General features: G+C 43.2%; 1 protein-coding gene across 1 annotated transcript in view; it reads left to right on the top strand.

Annotated features, from left to right (window-relative positions):
- The window catches only part of DNAH2 (dynein axonemal heavy chain 2), a 2,945,517-nt gene that overhangs the window by 628,781 nt on the left and 2,300,545 nt on the right, over window positions 1-16,191 (top strand). Inside the window, exon 20 of the mRNA XM_085638712.1 lies at window positions 12,802-12,994. Coding sequence (XP_085494838.1) covers window positions 12,802-12,994 — 193 coding nt within the window. The remainder of the gene's footprint in view (window positions 1-12,801; window positions 12,995-16,191) is intronic.

A 16,191-nucleotide genomic window follows, 5' to 3' on the forward strand; every position in this document is an offset into this window, starting at 1 on the left:
ACCTGTTTGGGGTTGGTGGGAGAAACAGGTCTCCGAAGGAGGGTGGGTGGGGGCCCCTGATTTCAAACTATGCTATCTGGCTGCCCAACTCCAGTGTCTGGCTCACTGGCTGGATGGCAGAGATGTTGATTTACTGGACCCTGTGGGACGGGCGGGCCAGCCGAGCCACCGACTGGCTAAATTCCTTAACTCAAGGACACCTGCACCCACATCGGGGATTCTACTTAGGATGGCGTACAGTGCTGGCGGAGAAGTTTCTGGCATACCCTTATGGCACCGCTGTATTCCCCGAATTTGCACTTGTCGGGGTTCCCACATGGGAATCCCCTGTCACCGTTTACAAGTGTGCAGCTGGATGACTGGATGGCAGCTGGCCTTGTGACAGTGAGCAATTGTTTTCAGTTAAGGAACTGATTCAGTTAAATGACATTATAGACTGATTTGGTCCCCCTCCCCGGCCAATTTTTGACATACCATACAATAGCTAAGATATTTAAGGATACATGGCCTGGGAGTGGAGGGACGCTGGAAACACATGAGGTTCTACAGGCACTGGTGACACTGGGCTCGGTGAGACACCTGGTAAAATGGCTTTATAGAGTACAACTGGCCATGGTCATGAAACCCCTGTCAGGGACATGGTTAGAGATGGGCTCACTTAGTGGGTAGGGACCTGACGGACTCTGAGTGGAACAAATCTAAGGAGAGCCCCAGGAGAGTCTCCGGGAACACCAGCTTTAACTTTAAACATTTTCAGTTTAACTCTCTACTATGCCTGGGCTGTGAACTCCGTTCTGTTCGCAGAGTTTTCTTCACTTCGTGGTCTGCGGAGCTCGCGAAGTGCAGAAAACTCTGCTCCGCGTAGTGGAGCAAAGTTTTTTTTTCATGCCCGCACTCGCCAACGGTAAGTTGGTGAGCGTGAGCTGCTGCTACCCCGGTACAATTTCTACCAGAGTGGCAGGAAGATCAGTGCGAACAGCAGTTCATCCCGCACTGCATCGCTTTTGGAACTCTGCAGAGTTTTTTTGTCACTTCGATCGGAACTCCAAGAACTCAAACCACACCACCTGATTTATTTAAATCCCTATAGGCTACAGGTTATGTATGTGGGCGATCCCGTGCCTGCCCAAGGTGTGAGGAACCGGATGCAGCATTTAAACATATTTCATGGGACTGCCCAGGGCTCTGAAACTTCTGGATAGCAGTAATATCCTCACTCAATGGAGTACTGGGACGCTCACTCCCTTGTATAGCAGAGGTATGTTTCTTGGGGCTGTTTCCAAGGCCCAGGGCAGGTAGGGTTGGCACTAGATTTATAGACCTGGACCTGATCCTAGCAAAGCGGCGCATTGCCCTGAAGTGGAAGACCAATGTAGCCCCACGGTTGCATCCTGGGAGGGAGATGTTGGTATATGCCCCACGGCGGAAGAGAGGGCCCTGCTAAGGGATGACACCTGGGGGGTGCGGCGCAGACCACTGGCGGAGCTGTGGGCTGAGGTACTCCAAGTGTGGGATACCCGCCACAGTACCCCTCCGGACACATCGAGGGAGGACATGTCGGAGACCCTGGGTTGAATGAATGACCTAAGTGAAGTGATGGATGATCTTGCTTGGCTACTGGAATGAGATTTTTGTCCCCTGCTGTGCGCTCCCCTGCCCCCTCCCCACCCATGATAGAGCACTGTAGTGGTTTGGCCTCCTGTCGTGATTCCCTTCATACTCCCCACCCCCGCCCCATCTCCCCGTTGGGCCAGCTGGGTGACTTAGAAGTTTCTTTTAGGCATCATTTGTTCTTTGTTTTGATATGACTACATACATGGGGTTATTTTTCTCTTTTCATTCTCTGGATTAATAAGTTCGCCATATAGGTGCCTATTGCTATGACTCCCAAATAATTACAGTGTAATAGAGCAACATGGAATGCATTCATATGCTTGTAATCCAATAACGGTCATAGTAAGTGGAATCAGTCGCCACCAGTGCTCCAATGTTTAAGTTGTACCAAGGTTCTACCATGTGTTCTATGTATATATGTGGCACGGCTGATTCTACGGCGCCAATGCTGCGACGTGCACCATTGTGATATATGAAGTAGGAATTCCTGCTCTCTATTTGTATCTTCTTGACGTATTATCCAAATGCCAATAAAAACATGTTTAAAAAAAATATATATATATATATATATATATATATACAGGCAAATTGACTTGAATTGCCTTATTTGAGTATTTAAATCTCATTCACAAAACTTTTAAAAAGAGGAATGGATCAAGGAGGAAAGGACAATGTAACCCTATAGGCTAAAGCTATGTAGATATGAAAAGAGCATCTACACCTTTAAGAGCGCACAGCCCACCAGTATCCCATCATGCCCAGCAGGTGACAGGAGCAGTTGCTTCAGTTCTTTTTTCCGGATGCTGGTAACAGGATCTTGACGCACTGAGCTCAGCATTCTTGGCTTTTTTTCCTCAAAAATGTCTCTCAAAACGTTTCACTCAAAAGATATTATCTGTTCCAGTATTTTTCTGTCTTTTTCTGACAGATAATTGTTTTCCTTTGTCAAATAAAATGCCATCTTTATTTGACAAGTATCCTGCTTGTGTAAGAAAGAAGGCTAACTCAGACCCCCCATGACGTTTGTATCATCTGTCTTCCTGCGAGTCATGTTCCTGACAGATGTCCACACTGCAGGACCTTTTCCAGATGGCCCCTGAAAGGGAAGATTCACCTTCATGGGACAGAAGAGTGGTGCAGGCACCAACAGTCACAGTCAGAAGGTAAGACATCATGAAAGCGAGGAGAATGGCAGTCCTCTACCAGGGCTCTTCCTCCTTCATATGAGGACTCTAGGCAAGAGAGATCCAAAAAGAGAGACCACCATCAAAAACTACGTCAAGGACATTGACGTTGAGATAAGATACAGTGCCTACATGCTTGTTGTCGAGAGCAGGGTTGATGTTGAAGAGACAACATTCGACATCGAAACATAGGAGAAGTTCAACTTTGAGACGTCTGTCGATGTCAACGCATAGTTGACAATCGACATTGAGAAGTCTGTCGACAGCAGGAAATGTTAGATCTGTAAGAAAAGTGAGAAAATCAAGATGATTACTATCCACCTCTGATTCTGAATACTTCAAGGCGTATTCTCCATTGTCGCTCATCTTGCTTTTGGACTGTCCTATGCCTCCTCTGCCTCCTCCTCCAGTATCTCTTCCACCTACTTCGCCAGCGCCTCTTGCTTCTTGACTGTCCTTTGCCTCCTCCACCTCCGCCGCTTTCTCCAGCATCTTTTCCACCTGCTTTGCTGGTGCCTCTTCCACAAACACCTGTGGAAGCACCTCTGCTGAGGACTCTAGCTTCTCCTGAAGGATCAAAATTTCCTCATTCCAGATCTCGTCATCATTCAAAATAAGCACATCGCCATCGGTCTCGACACTCCTCTTCACGACAGTCTTCTTGTCACACACATCACGCGTCTTTGTCCAAGTCTAGTCTAGAACACTATCAAGACTTCGTTCTCCCTATTCTACTTCTTCCTCCCCAGCACTAGGAGATATTCACCAACACTGGCTGATTCTCCCCAGCCACAGGTCTTTCCAGTGGTGCTTGTGCGAAGGTCATTGAAGTTGAATACCTCAATGCCATCCTCAACTACATCCACATCAGTAATCTTCGAGAGGCTTCACCAGTGGGTGGTATCCAGACCCATCCTACCACTGGTTTTGTGTCTGTTGGAATCAGCCATAGAGCTATACCTTACACCAGCTGCAGCCAAATCAGCTCAGTTGAGGCTCCAGAAAAAGTATGTGCTCCAGAGCAGGACCTCCTGTTTCTTCGTTCAGATCCTCCCCCTGGTTCCGAATTCATCCTAGCTGCAAAAGAAGTGCATTCTATTACTCCTTCATCTATAGTTCCACCAGACAAACAGAAAAAGAAGCTTGATTCAGTAGGACGGAAGGTATGTGGTACAGCTCCCACAACCATGAAAGCAGCAAGTGCATTGGCCCTGCTGGGCAGGTATGACAGAGCCTAATGGGACTCCTTGCAGCAGTTTGCAGCAAACCTCCTGAGAGATAGATGAGAGGACTTCCTTGAGGTGGTAAATGATGGCATGATGGTCTCCAACCAAGTCATTAGTTCTTCTGTTGATTCTTCACTACTGGCAGCCCAAGGATACTGTCATGGGTTGGTCCTTAGATGGCAAACTTGGCTTCGTCTAATAGCCCTAAAACAAGAATACCAACAGCATATTCTTAATCTAACCTTCTCGGGTAACACATTATTCGGCAGTCATACTGGTGATGAGATGGGTCTGATGATGTCTAAGATGGAGACCTTGACGGTGGTGGGTCTAAATAAATGCAAGGAACATAATAGCCACACCTACAAGCATTATGAATGACGCTTCTACCCGCAGAGAGTTCAAACCCCTCAATGGTTCCACGGTCACCACCAACAACAGCAGCAAAGACCTTTCCAGCAGCACCAACGTCGTCAGCCCAACAGAGGAACGGGACACCTACCTGTCCAAGCAGGGAAGCAGGCTCCAAACAATGAGTCTCTGCTTCCCCTTCTTCCATGCCCCACTCCGGTAGGGGGAAGTATAAAACAATATCTGACAGAATGGCAATCCATCACAAAAGACGCCTGGGTTCTGAAAATTGTACAGAATGGTTATTGTCTCAGATTTGTCTCAGGTTTGTCCTCCACCAAATATCCCACCAAAACCTTCCAATCAACATTTAGAAATGCTCAGATCGGAAGTGAGCATCCGTCTGCAGAAGCAGGTGGTGGAGATCGTTTCTCCCAACCACCGAGGCATGGGGTTTTATTCCTGTTATATTTTGGTGAAGAAGAAAGGCCTCAAAAACTAATTCAGACCCATACTAGAACTGAAACTCCCCAACAAATGCATACAGAGAGAAAAATTCAGAATGCTTGCATTTCATGAAATCAATCCCCAGAATCAATCAGGGAGACTAGCTTTACTCAGTAAATCTCCAGGGTGTGTATTTTCACGTTCCCGTAGCCAGGAAACAACACAAAGTTCTGAGATATGTAGTAGGCCATGATCACTACCAATCAAATACAAAGTACTTCCCTTTGGCCTCATATCAGCCCCAGAACCTCTTTGAAGTGCCTGGCAGTGGTCACTGCACATCTCGGGAAACTCTGCATATTTGTCTTCCCATACCTAGACAACTGACTTATCAAGGCGTCAACATGACAAGAAGCATAACTTTATTATCAGATGACTATCAGTACTCCCCATTGACTAGGCTTGCAGGCTAATCACAACAAATTGACCTTCTCTCTGGTCCAGTCACTGCATAATCCATGTGCCACCATCAACACCATACAAGTAGAAGTGTATAGACTGTTATTCATCCATCTGAAGTATCACTCTCCGTGAAAGCTTCTCATCCCTCAATGAGACAAGTGTCATCTCTCCTGGGCTCAATGGCATTATGCATATTTCTGATACCAAACTCCCATCTCCACATAAGACCCCTTCAAGAATGTTTGGAGGATCAGTGGGATCAATACTCAAAACTGGAAGGACAAGATCACACTTTCCCTTAAAGTGAAGCAGTCCCTCAAATGGTGGTGCTAACCGAAAAATCTCCTTTGAGGGATACCCTTTCCCCAGGAGATTCCTTCTCAGACAATGGTAAGGTTGAGGAACGCATATGCTCCACCTTCAAATCCAGGGATCCTAGTCTCCGAGGGAAATTACTTATCACATCAATCTCCTCGAGGTACGAGTGGTTCAAGTAGCTCTAAAGGCTTTTCTTAAGTCCTTCAAGTCAAAACCCCTTCTCGGTCAGATGGATAACACAACTACAGTGTACTATTTGAACAAACAAGAGGGAACAAGATCCAGAGCCTTGTCTCACAAAGCTCATACAATTGATAGCCAGTGACTTGAGCATCAGTGTGACCCATCTTCCAGGGGCTCAAAATATTCAAACAGACTCCTTGAACAGGATTCTTCAGGAAAACCATGAGTGGGTTCTTCATGACGATGTCTTGAAAAGCATCTTCTCCACGTGGAGTTCCCCCACTTAGATTTATTCACAACCTCAGAAAGCAAAAAATGCCCAGGCTTCTCATCAAGGTACCTCCAACCAGGGACACTGGAGAATGAATGCCTTATGGATCGACTGGGCTGGCAAATTTCTTTACGCTTTTCCTCCCATGTCCCTGATTCCTTTATTACTCATCGAATAGTCGTACTCGAGGGCCAGAATGATCTTTATAGCTCCAGAGTGGACCGACAATGGTGGTTCACCTTCTCCACATGTCGGACCATCCACACATGAAGCTGCCATGCACACTGAACCGTCTCACGAAATTCAGAGGCCAGATGGTTCACCCTAATCTACCCTCTTTGAGTTGGGCAGTTTGGCTCCTGAGCTAGTACAAAATGGGCATTTGAATCTGCCACAATACTGCATGAACATTCTCAAAGAGGCTAAATGTCCATTAATACGTTTTACCTATTCTTTTAAATGGAAGAAATTCTGTATCTGGTGTAGTGGCAAGAATTTCAGAGCAAACACAAGGAGATGATGAAAGGAGCGCTGAAACTTTTCAGACACTCACCCCCAATCACAGATCTGGGTTTAATCCGTCATCGTTCTTTAGCTCACTTCGCCACCCCAGTTCAGACACAGCTACATGCAAATCAGTCTTGACCCTGTGCCTCATGGGAACAGTCCAGCCCGAACTGCCAAGCCATGTCTTCCCTGGACAGGAAACAAGCATCCGGGACCGCATTCGGGCTAACGGCCCTCATCAGCCAGGCTAGCTTGAATCCAGTGGCAAAGTGAGCAAGGGACCCACGTCTGGGCATACCCTGCCAACTTAGGGCGAACAAAGCAAACACAAAGAGATGATTGACAGAGCGCTGAAACTTTTCAGACACTTACCCCCGGTCACAGATCTGAGTTTAATCCATCATCGTTCTTTAGCTCACTTTGCCACCCCAGTTCAGACACAACTGTATGCAAATCAGTCGTGACCCTGTGCCTCATGGGAACAGTCCAGTCTGAACTAAATCCTATGAAATGGCAAGAAGAAGCTATGCTTCTATATTTGCTCTATCTGGCCAAATCAGGCTTACAGTTCTATTCTATTAAAGTTCATTTGGCGGCACTTGCTGCCTACCGAAAATGTCCTTCTCAACCCTCTTTATCAAAATTCCTTTTATTAACGATGTCTCAGAGGATTTGAAGGACGTTTTCGCTCCAATACTTTGTCCATCTCTTCCCTTGGAGTTGAACATAGTACTGTCACGCCTCATGCAGACCCCTTTTGAGCCCATTCATAAATCCTTGTTACCACGCCTTTCATGGAAAGCTGCTTTTTTTGTAGCTATCATATTAGCACACTTGGTTAGTGAGATTCAGGTGTTATGTTCTCACAAACCATATGCAGTGTTCCATAGTAATAAGGTATTTATGAGGACTCATCCAAAATTCTTACAGAAAGTTATTTCGTATTTCCACACTAATTAAACCATTTCTCTGCCTAATTTTTTGAGCATCCTTCCACTCCAGCTGAAAGGACTCTCCATACTCTAGATGTTAGGCGAATATTAAAATTTTATCTGGACAGAAAAAAAGATACCCTCAAGTCTGACCAATTGTTCGTAAACTATGGCTCAGTCTGTATGAGTTTAGGCACCTCTAAACAATATATATCCCAATGGATAGTCTTGCATTATGTTCTGCTACCAGAAAGCAAATAACGTTCTGTCTGATAAACCTAAAGCTAATCCAACTAGAGGGAAAATGGCTACAGCTGCTTTAATGAGAAATATACCAATTGCTGAGATTTGTAAAGCAGCTACATGGAGATCTATTCACACTTTTACCAAATACTAGTGTTTGGACTCAGATGCTCGAGCAGATGTTCAAGTAGGAAAGGCCTCCCTAAGAAATATATATGCATAGTCTGGTCTATGGGTCATCTATTTTCCTGTCCACTGCTGTTTGTGTGGATAGGCTTAATACTCTTTTCATTGCTTATGACTATCAACGGAGATCCTTTGAGAGAGCAGAAATGGTTTTCTACCTATAATCCTAATTCTCTCTCAGGGAAATCTCCACCGAAGTCATAAGCAACCTGCTTTCCACCCCGGTGGAATTAACCGAGACTATTGTTAGACACTTTTCTTTCCTAATACTGACACTGTCTGTAAAAAGTAATGAGGCACTGCCACCTGCTGGGCATGATGGGATACTAATGGGCTGTGAGCTCTTAAAGGCACAGACACTATCCTCCTTCCAGGCAGGGTTTAGAAGGAAGATCAGCACCATAGATCATGTCTTTGGTTTTAGTTTATTGGCCTGGAAAACTGTGATTATGGAAAAGGGGAGCATCTACATCGCATTCATTGATTTGAAGTTCGCTATTGATCTCATCCCCAGGCGCAAGCTGTGATATGTTCTGAAGGAAATGGGTCTTTCCCCTGAGATCCTGGCGTTGGTTGTCCGCCTTCATGAGGACCACTACGCAAGGGTCCATTGGGGAGACCAAGGCCAGTTGACAGATCCAATCAGTGTTGATAAGGGGGTCTAACAGGGTTGTGTGTTGGCCCCCACTTTGTTTTCATTATTTATAAATGGTGTAGTCCAATATCTAGCGGAGGGACCAGCCTACGTCCCTGTGTTGGGGGGTGTCAAAGTAACAACTTTATTATTTGTGGACAACACATTGATAGTGTCCAAAACGCCTAGTGGTCTGCAACTGCTCTTGCATCGCTTTAAGGCTTTTTGCGACCAAAGAGGTCGAGGTTAAAACTTCGAAAACCAAGCTTCTGCTAATGAATCCACATAGAACATTCAAAGGTAAACTGCTGCTGGGGGGGATCCCTCTTGAGAGAGTGGCCACTTTTTATTATTTCGGCATAACCCTGTCCGAGAAAATGACATGGAAAAACCCTATTATGAAGGTGAACCTTTAGCAAAGTCAGACCATTGGGGCACTGATTAAGGAGCATAGAACTTCACAAACCAAGCCAATAGCTGCCCCTCTTCAAATTTACGACCACAAGGTAGCGAGTTCAGCTCTGTATGGGGCTGAACTCTGTGGATTTGAAAACATGGAAGGCCTGTTAATTACAGAGAATACATTTTTAAGATCTATATGTTCACTTTCTCAGAGTACCCCACTTCAACCACTACGGCTAGATATGGGGAGACGCTCAATTGTGTACAAAGCTAGGCTGCATCCCCTGCTTTTTTGGCTGTGACTGAAACAAACCCCCAAGCTCTCCCATAATGCTGCAGCTCTTGATGAGGTTTTCAAGCTTGACCGCTTCAAAAAGATTGGGTGGTTCAATGAAGTTAGGTCATTACTATCAGCCATAGGTTTGGGGAGCTTTTGGGAAACTAAAGACGTTAGACAACTGCCAAGCAAAGAAGTGGTTAAAAACCAATACTGGTGCCGAGTATTACAGTAGTTTGTCACTCAATCATCTGTGGGTCATCTTATGCTAGAATTCATAGAATTCAAACTGCAAAGCACTTTCAAACAGTATATCGAGCTCATCACCATTCCACAGGATAGGAAACTCTATATCCAATTTAGATTTGGTTCCCCTCCTGTGAACTCCTTTACAGCTGCTTGGCAGCAGCCTTTGGTTACAACACAACACAGCACTGCCCGGATTGTCCTACGATGATTGAAACAATTAGCCACATTTTCTTTGTTTGCCCTCTATATAGTCTCCCAAGACATGAGTGGCTAGCCCCTGTTTGTAGATTGTTGGGAACTCGTTGCCACAAGGAAGCGCTTTGTATCCGAAAATCTGATTGTAGGCCTTCTTTAGCATGTGGAGTTGCAAAGTTCCTTGGAAAAGTGTAGATTATTAGAAGGTACGCGTTTCATACACAATAGCATTTCATAATTTTCATTAAATTGTTATGCCCAGGCTCTGTAATAACTATGTAACTTATATTCTTTTAAATTGATCAAATTTTGATGTGCGTGGATTCCTTATTGTATTACAATGTGGTATATTTTTTACAAGTAATATTTAGATTTTATCATTTTAATGTTGTTTTAATACTTTTAACAGTGATACGTCAAAACGTTTGGCAAATGACGTGTACTATCTAATGATTCTCTTATTTATATATAATGGTGGATCACTGTACTGTAAGCTCTTGCACTTTTATGGTCGTAACAACCGAATAAAGTTTATGACTGGAACAGACACTCTCTTTTCATATCTACATAGCTGCAGCCTAAATGGCTACATTGTTCTTTCCTCCTTCATCTTTTCCTTTTTTCAACTGGTTTGTGAATGAAACGTAAACACTCAAATAACGCAATTCTAGTCAATTTGCCTGGTTTATAAATATATATTTATTTCTTTAAAAAACATGCAATCTTAAGCAGTTGGCTAATATAGCCTTCCTTATAGGCTGCAAAAGATGAATGTCTTATGCCTTACTAAGGAAAGGCCAACATCTACACTTGAGATTATATATGTTGTAAAGAAGTTCTCCAGGATCCCTGCATGGGGGTGGGACTGTTCAGTGCTTATGACTTCAATAGGGATTACCCTGATTACCCTGAGAGAGAACTAGGATTACATGAAAGAAAAAAATCCTTGAATATGTCGGCAAACGTAAAACATTTTCACACGAAACAAAATTGATTATATCAGCCCCCTATAAGCGTAACATTAGGCATCCCATCTGCATGAGGATGGAAATTTTGAGAGGAGTTCCACGTCTATTCTTCTCTCTGTGACAGCTTTACATTTCTGCATTACTATCTTTGGTACTACCCTCTGGGATAACTATTGTAGTACACAATGTTTACAAGAGAAACATTGTGAGTAATTATGTACAAAATCTTGTTTTTAGTGCGCACCACAGTGTATATTTCAGGATGATAGTGAATGATCACGTTTTTGACATTCCTCAGTCTTACAAAGATGCAAAAGGTTTTACTCGTGGGAGCTCCCATGTTAGTTTCAGATTAAGTGTTGGGCCTGGAGTGTTACTGAATATACTTCATAGTCCCTAAAAACTGCTTAGCCTGTCAGACATTTCCTATACCTGTAACTTTCTGCTAGTCAACACATTTTACTCGTTGCAGCAAATTCTGAAGACATTAAATCAATGAGACCAAAAAGGAGCTTCACCGATAACTCAGGTTTGCCTTGGGGTTCAGCATCATCAGTATAGGTGTATTCCATTCAGCTGCAACTCAACTCCAACATTTTTTACGAACATGATCCTCTTGTATACTCCTATCTACATGTTGTACAGGGTATGCATCTAATCCTTACCTCTGTGACTGGCTAGTAAAAGGTTAGCCCTTAGTGGAGGCATTCAAGAAGGAAAAAGTTACTTGCCTGTAATCTAGTTCTTCTCCAGGAGAATCATCATCTAAGTCAATAATGGAGATGTTTTGCACTGAGGGGCTGTGAGTTACATCAAATAAACAATGAGAGCAAATCTTAAAGGTAATTCAGATGTGAATCAGAACTTGCAGGCAGGGCAGTTCAGTGCACTTATGAGTATTCATAGGGAACCCCTGGGGGAGAATCTACAGCTAATATGGACTTTCCTTATTTTTGGTTTTTCTGTCAACATCAAGATGTCTCGTGTGGTTTCATGTCTCGCATGGTTTCATGTCAAAGACTTCAGTTTTTTAGGAGCTTTGCTGGATATTTTTCTGGAAATTACCTGTTCTCCACCACAGAGAACACATGCTCAAACAAATTAATGCCCGATTCACGCTGAGACTGCCAATTGGGTCACTGTATTATGTGAGACTTCAAGGCCCCAACATGATGCCAGCCATGTGTTTCCACTGCTCTTCTGAAGATAAAATCTTTTCAATAGCAATCAGCTTTTAATTAGAACCAGCAATGAGAAACTCAATGTAAAAAAATCTCAATATAAGAAAAACTCTGGAGACTCTTATAGTGGCTGCAGGAATCCAATCTTCCTTCAGCCATGTATTTAACAAATTACAATGATACACAACTCTGCCCAGTACAGGTTTGATGTTCCCTTCTGCAATCTATATTACTTCAATAAATAATTCTCATTGTAAATCCTCTCGAGTCCAAGGCTGTGTTATGGTACTAATGTCACTTATGTCACTTCTTCAGTAAGCGGTTATCTGCATTCTCACAGAAAACCCTGCTGCTAAATTCAGTCTGATCAAACTGTGAGGGCTATAGTCTTATGTCAGATGGCTCTGGATGAAGGACTAGCTACACATCTCCCCACTGGTGTTACATTAGAATAGAAAAAAATAATGTTTATATTCAGCCTCCTTAGCAGTGTGAGCCATGCTTCTCGCAAATGGCAGATGAATAAGAAGATCTTTCAGTCTGTCTTCAGCAAATGAGGATTTCCTGTGAAATATCGGTTTGCAACAAAAAAAAATCACCCATGTCTTTATTTTATCTTTTGACTGAGGACAAGAGACTATTCTCTATGGAAAGCTTTTTTTCTTCATTAGTTAGGGAAATGCTGCTATGATTTTCACCAGCTGTCCAATAACATGGAATGCACCTCAAAGATGACCTGCTCTAGACTCATATCCATGTTTGTAGATCTGTATGAGATGTGTGAGAATATTGTCTAAATAGGGAGGCTGCACTAAGCACATGATTCTACATAGCATTCAATGCTGGAGAACCAATGTTACCAGTAAGTAATGATTTCTTAAACAGTATCGTCATTCTTGTCACTAAATTAATCCACCCTCTAGGAGTGGCTAAATAAATACCAATTTCTTCCTTTTTTCATTTGTTATCAGAGCGTGATGAGGAAATTAAAAAAATTCAGGCACAGATCAGTAGTGGCATGTCTGCCAATGCTACTCACCTACAGACTTATCTAAAAACCTGGGATTCCTACAGGGAGATCTGGGAAATAAATAAAGATTCCTTCATCCGCCGCTACCAGCGTTTAAACCCACCTGTTTCTTCTTTTGATGCAGATATTGCACGGTAAGCATTATGCTCAATTACAAGGTTTATTGTGTTTTTGTGTTTATAACCCAATAAATAGCATGAACTAAGTATGATAGGACGTAAACAGAACCCTGATACCCCCACTCCTGGTCTCACCCCGTTTATCAAGGCATTGTCTCACAGTCCATTCCTTCTGTAGGTCTGCTGTAAAAGGGAAGAACTGACTCAGCCCTTTGGGATGATATCTTTGCGAAATCCCGACTGGGTGGCAGAGCTCTCACAGTCAGAACGGCTCCTTTGTGGAATGCCCTGCCAGGGTTCCTGCGGCAGGCCAATTCAGAAACCTGTTTTAGAAAGGCCTTGAAGATGTGGCTCTTTAGGGCAGATTAATATGGGCTGTTAACACCGTAACTCTCTCTGGACGCAATTACCTGCTGCTTCAGCGCCGGGACACCCCTGTTTGGGGTAGCTGCCGCGCTTTATAAGCTTCAGTATTATTATTATTATCTTGATAGAAACCTTAATGACTCTCACCTGGGTATGCCTCCACTTTTTTTGTTTTTCTTATACTCTCCACTGGACATTTCGTTTGTACAGACAATCACAATGGGTGTTTCACATGCCTGGTTATATTTAAAATGTATAATGTCCATTCTTTGGCTCATTATGCACCAATGGTTTGCAAGCAAGACTCCTCAAGGTACCAGATGAGTTCAAGTCTTTACTACAGTCAAGATCCAGAAATAATTGTGTATTTATATTTTGTGAAGTTAAAAAAATCTGTGAATCTATTATTCTAGTAGTTTTTAACTAGGAGGTTCTCTTATTCAGGCGTTGATATGTTTTCCAGGAAGTGCAGTTGTCTATTGTTTCAGGGATCTTCAGAACAGCAAGGGATAGGGTGATCTTGAAGATCTTAAAACTGCTCAAGTCCTGGGAAGTATGGCCCTTCTTGACTTGCCATTGGTGTATGCAGCTACCCTGCTGCAACCTGTTCTGGTAAATGTAAGAAACTGAGTCTTTTTAACCTTATTCGTATGAATGTGAGGTCAGTGTTTTCTTAAAATGTAAACTTGTATTTACATAATCTGAACATCACCGAAGTTATGAAGTCAGATGTGAGCGAAGAAATCAAAAACTTTTGTTTGATTTTTTTTTATGTTTCTTAGAAGCACAATGGTAAAAAAAGCCCTATGTAAATGTCATTTGATTGAAAAATCAAAGTGAGAAAAGCATATAGATTGAAAAATAAAAAGGTGGTTGTAATTTCATACTTTCTCCATATCCTTCTTGGGTTTGTAATTTGTTATTCTTTACGCTTCCCATGGTTGTTAACCCTTTTATGCCACTTTTTGTAAGTTTTGTTTTTTCCCTCCCTTTACTTCTACTACTCTTACTTTGTCTTTAGGATTTGATATCACCAAATTCACTGTTACTGGGACCTGTCTAATTTACTATTCTATCTCCAGTCATAGCCAGTTTGCGTGCTAGTGTTGGTCCATGCTGGCCTGTGCAGTACTGAGCGTGGACAATTGCTGCATCAGTTACGGTTTTGAAAGGCAACACTCTCTTTAAAGACTACCAGTCTGAATTCAGACCTCGGTGAAAAGCAGAGATGGCAGGAATCCAAGTGGTTGTTGATGAAATACCGGTCTGTCGCATCGGTAACCTCTGCCTCCTCGTCCAGCTAGAGCTCTCTCCAGCACAGCCTTCAACACTAACTGACCGCTGTGAATTATTTGACACTCACATCCTGAATAGAGTTCAACAGCTTTGTCCTGCAATGGTTTAAGTCGTTTCTGGAGAAAAGAGCCATGCTGGTGCAGAATAGTTCCTTGAGACCAAACCCATCTCTGTTTCCTGTAATGTCCCCACCGCTGCCTCTTCCACTCACCATTAGCCCTTGTGGGTCCTGCAAGTTTGCATGGATGTCAGAATCCACAGATATACAATTGACATGCAACTCTATCCGAAAGTCTCATGTGGCTACAACACATGATTCCAGAAGGACAGCCTAGCTGCAGGCCAGGGTTTTCCAAGGGCTGCCTCATTGAATCCACCAAAACAAAGTTTGTACTCATTGCTAGTGACTGCAAACAACAACTGATGCAAAACTGGCTGTCTAAGATAAATGTTTACAGCTCCACTCCTAGTTAACCTGACTGATTCCCTGTACTTGTCCATTGACACTAACCACAGATTCATGCTTACTGTGAACACAAGTCGGACACTGTCTGGCATCAATATGCTCTGCTTTGCAGAGTATTGCCTTTTCAAATTGAACCAGATATCAGTACCACTATCAAGGCCATGGTCCTTTCCCAGCTTGATAAAGGTATGCTCTGCAGCCGGGCACCACTGAGATCCACCAGACTCGGGTGAAGGGACTACTCCAGGCAGCAGCATGTCTCATGAATGCTGTGATCGAGTTCGAAAGGATCCCACTGACCTTCACATAACTGCACTTGTTCCCTTTAACCACCCTGCCTCACCACCTGCAAGACATGCTGCACCATCTACTAAGCCGTCAACTCTAGCTCTCCATCAGACTCGGCAGTGAAGTTTAAGAATTATGATGGAGTATGCAGGAGATTTGCCAGATTGAAAATCAGGAAATATGTGATGTAGAAATTGAGAAATAATGTTTTCTGCTACACTCTTAGGATCTGAACTGCCTCCCACTCGATATCCACCAGGCTACATCTCTTCTTTACTTTTGCTTTTAGCTGAAACCGATCTCTATAAGCAACAAATCATCACAGGCCACTTCTCACCGAGCCATCTCTCACTATCGGTACCTACCAGTACGATTCACCCCAGCAACCTTTCACGCCCCTCTGTAAACGCCTGTATTGATGCACCATCCCTGCAGCCCTTTTACCTCTTCTTTCACCCCTTCTCTACTGTGTAAAACCCCCACTGTGCATTAGTCTTCATTTTTTTATTGCTAGGTTTGTGATCTGCGCCACATACATAATACTGTACGTATATAAATATACAAATACATTTCAAGGTATTGTTGGGGGGAGAAGCCTACCGTCATTTAGTTTTCGATTAGGAAACCTGAATACTAAAAAGGCTTTGATTGATTTATATTTAGATAGTTTAGCATATATCACAAAAAGTATCTATCAAAAAGGCTAAAGTCAATGGAGTGATCAACATAATTGATATCACAAAGACCTTCCTAACAAGTTAGGCGGAGCAGGGTGGGGCATTTACCACACTTGGTA

This window comes from Triturus cristatus, chromosome 12 (genome assembly GCF_964204655.1).
Source record: "Triturus cristatus chromosome 12, aTriCri1.1, whole genome shotgun sequence".
Lineage (NCBI taxonomy): Eukaryota > Metazoa > Chordata > Amphibia > Caudata > Salamandridae > Triturus > Triturus cristatus.